The following is a 2,119-nucleotide window of genomic DNA, read 5'->3' as shown; positions in this document are numbered from 1 at the left end:
TTATCTGAGATAGGGTCTCCCTGTAGCCCTAGCTGGCCTGGAACTCGCTACGTAGACCAGGCTGGCCTTGATCTCACAGAGATGTGCCTACCTCTGCCTTCTTAGTTCTGGGATTATAGGTGTACACCACCACACTCAGCTATTTATTTTTATTTTATGTGTATGTTTTGCCTACATGTGTGTAAATGTACCACGTGTATGCAATGCCTGTGGAGGCCAGAAAGGGGTGCTGGACTACTGGAACTGCAGTTATGGATGGTTGGTAGCCACCACGTGGGTCCTGGGAACGGAACCCAGGTCCTCTTCAGGAGCAACCAGTGCGCTTAACCGCTGAGCCATCTCTCCAGCCCAAGGATCTGATGCTGGCCTCAAGAGTCCACTCTTGGGTCCCTGTAGTGGAGAGGGTGGTGGTGCTGTTGGGTGGTTCGAGGGTGCAGCCTCTGCCTTGTAGCCTGGAGCGGTCTCACTCCTTCCATCTCCTTCTAGTACATGATGCTGTCCGGACAGGTTCCCTTCCAAGGGGCCTCAGGCCAGGGCGGGCAGAGCCAGGCAGCCGAGATCATGTGCAAGATCCGAGAAGGGCGCTTCTCCCTGGATGGGGAAGCCTGGCAAGGCGTGTCAGAGGAAGCTAAGGAGCTGGTCCGAGGTGTGGAGCCTGGTTGGGAAGGATGGCTCCCGTGGTTCCTTCTGCGAGGTGTCTGGGTGGGATGATGTCCTGGTTGAGGGACAAGTAGGGGAACAGAGTGGGGCCGTCAGGGAGGCCTCTGGGGGCTGGCCTCTTTATAGGCCTCTCTCCGAGAACGTCCCTGCCTCGCCCCCAGGGCTCCTGACAGTGGATCCAGCCAAGCGGCTGAAGCTGGAAGGGCTGCGGGGCAGCTCTTGGCTGCAGGACGGCAGCGCGCGCTCCTCGCCCCCGCTCCGTACGCCGGACGTGCTGGAGTCCTCCGGGCCGGCGGTGCGCTCCGGGCTCAACGCCACCTTCATGGTAAGGGGCGGGGCCTCGGACGAATGGGCGTGGCCTTGGGTTGGGAGGGCGGGCCCTCAGGTGGGTGGGCGTGGCTTCTCGGTGGGGGTCTCTCGGAGATCCTGGAATCTGAGTCCCATCCCTGGTGGGCTGGGGTCCAGACCTTGGGAGTTTGGATGCCCCGGGGCCTGTGGTTCCGGATGCGGTGGGGTGGGGGCCAAGGCGCGGGTCAGGAAGCTGGAATCAGGCGGGTGGGGACACTCATTCTTCCTTCCCCTAGGCCTTCAACAGGGGCAAGCGCGAAGGCTTTTTTCTGAAGAGCGTGGAGAATGCACCTCTCGCCAAGAGGCGCAAACAGAAGCTGCGGAGCGCCCCCGCCTCCCGCCGCGGCTCCCCGGTGCCTGCCTCCACTGGCCGCGTCCCCGCCTCTGCCAAGGGGACACCCCGCCGAGCCAACGGCCCCCTGCCCCCCTCCTAGCTCCCGCCACTGTGATCCCCTTCTCCCTAGGAGCTGTGACCTGCCAGCCGGGTGATGATGCACCAGGCTTCCTCCCCGGTTCTGCCCTGATCCCCAGGAACTGCGTCCCCGTCTCCCAGACAGAGCAGAAGTATTTTTATAAGCAGAGATTTTTTAAAAAAACGTCCTATCAGATAAGAGTTAGAGACCAGGGAAGGAAAGGTTTGGGGCCCTCTCCAGACTGTGTTGGGGGGAATGAGAGAGAGAGACCCTGGGGAACCCCTCGATGTTACCTGCTTCTCCCATACTGGGGCTAAGGAAGGAGGTAGGTGATTCCCTACAGGGGGAGCCCCTTTCTCACCCACCCATTCCCCTGGGGCACAGCTGCTCCTGGCTGAAAGTGGGGCCTTGGGCTTCTGGTCTGGGCACCCACAGTCACTGCCTTGACCCCTCCAGGCTGTGCCTTTGATTTTAAAATAAAAGTCCATCCAGTGCAGCCTGTAGTGACTGTGCACCTGTGTTCATGGTGGGGGGGGTGTCTGGAGCTGGGGGGCAGCCAATGGGGTCTGGGACCTGAGGGAAGGGCAGGTAGACCTTTGGGGGGTGGTCAGGAAGGTAGTTGTTAGCCTTGTCCTTGATTGTGTGTGTGTGTGTGTGTGTGTGTGTGTGTGTGTTATATTCAAGTGCTTACATCCATT

General features: G+C 60.2%; 1 protein-coding gene across 2 annotated transcripts in view; it reads left to right on the top strand.

Annotated features, from left to right (window-relative positions):
- Rps6ka4 (ribosomal protein S6 kinase A4) overlaps positions 1-1,917 on the top strand; it is a 15,042-nt gene extending 13,125 nt beyond the window's left edge. For both annotated transcript variants that reach the window (XM_029566337.1, XM_008838934.3), the window contains 3 exons: positions 487-646; positions 822-985; positions 1,245-1,917. In XM_029566337.1, coding sequence (XP_029422197.1) covers positions 487-646; positions 822-985; positions 1,245-1,442 — 522 coding nt within the window. In that variant the 3' untranslated portion in view covers positions 1,443-1,917. The remainder of the gene's footprint in view (positions 1-486; positions 647-821; positions 986-1,244) is intronic.
- The last annotated feature ends 202 nt before the right edge of the window (positions 1,918-2,119 follow it).

Source organism: Nannospalax galili, unplaced genomic scaffold (genome assembly GCF_000622305.1).
Source record: "Nannospalax galili isolate Female #2095 unplaced genomic scaffold, S.galili_v1.0 scaffold1659, whole genome shotgun sequence".
In the NCBI taxonomy this organism is placed as follows: Eukaryota; Metazoa; Chordata; class Mammalia; order Rodentia; family Spalacidae; genus Nannospalax; species Nannospalax galili.
Note: the sequence above shows the minus strand (reverse complement) of the source record. Positions and strands in the feature narration are given on the sequence as shown.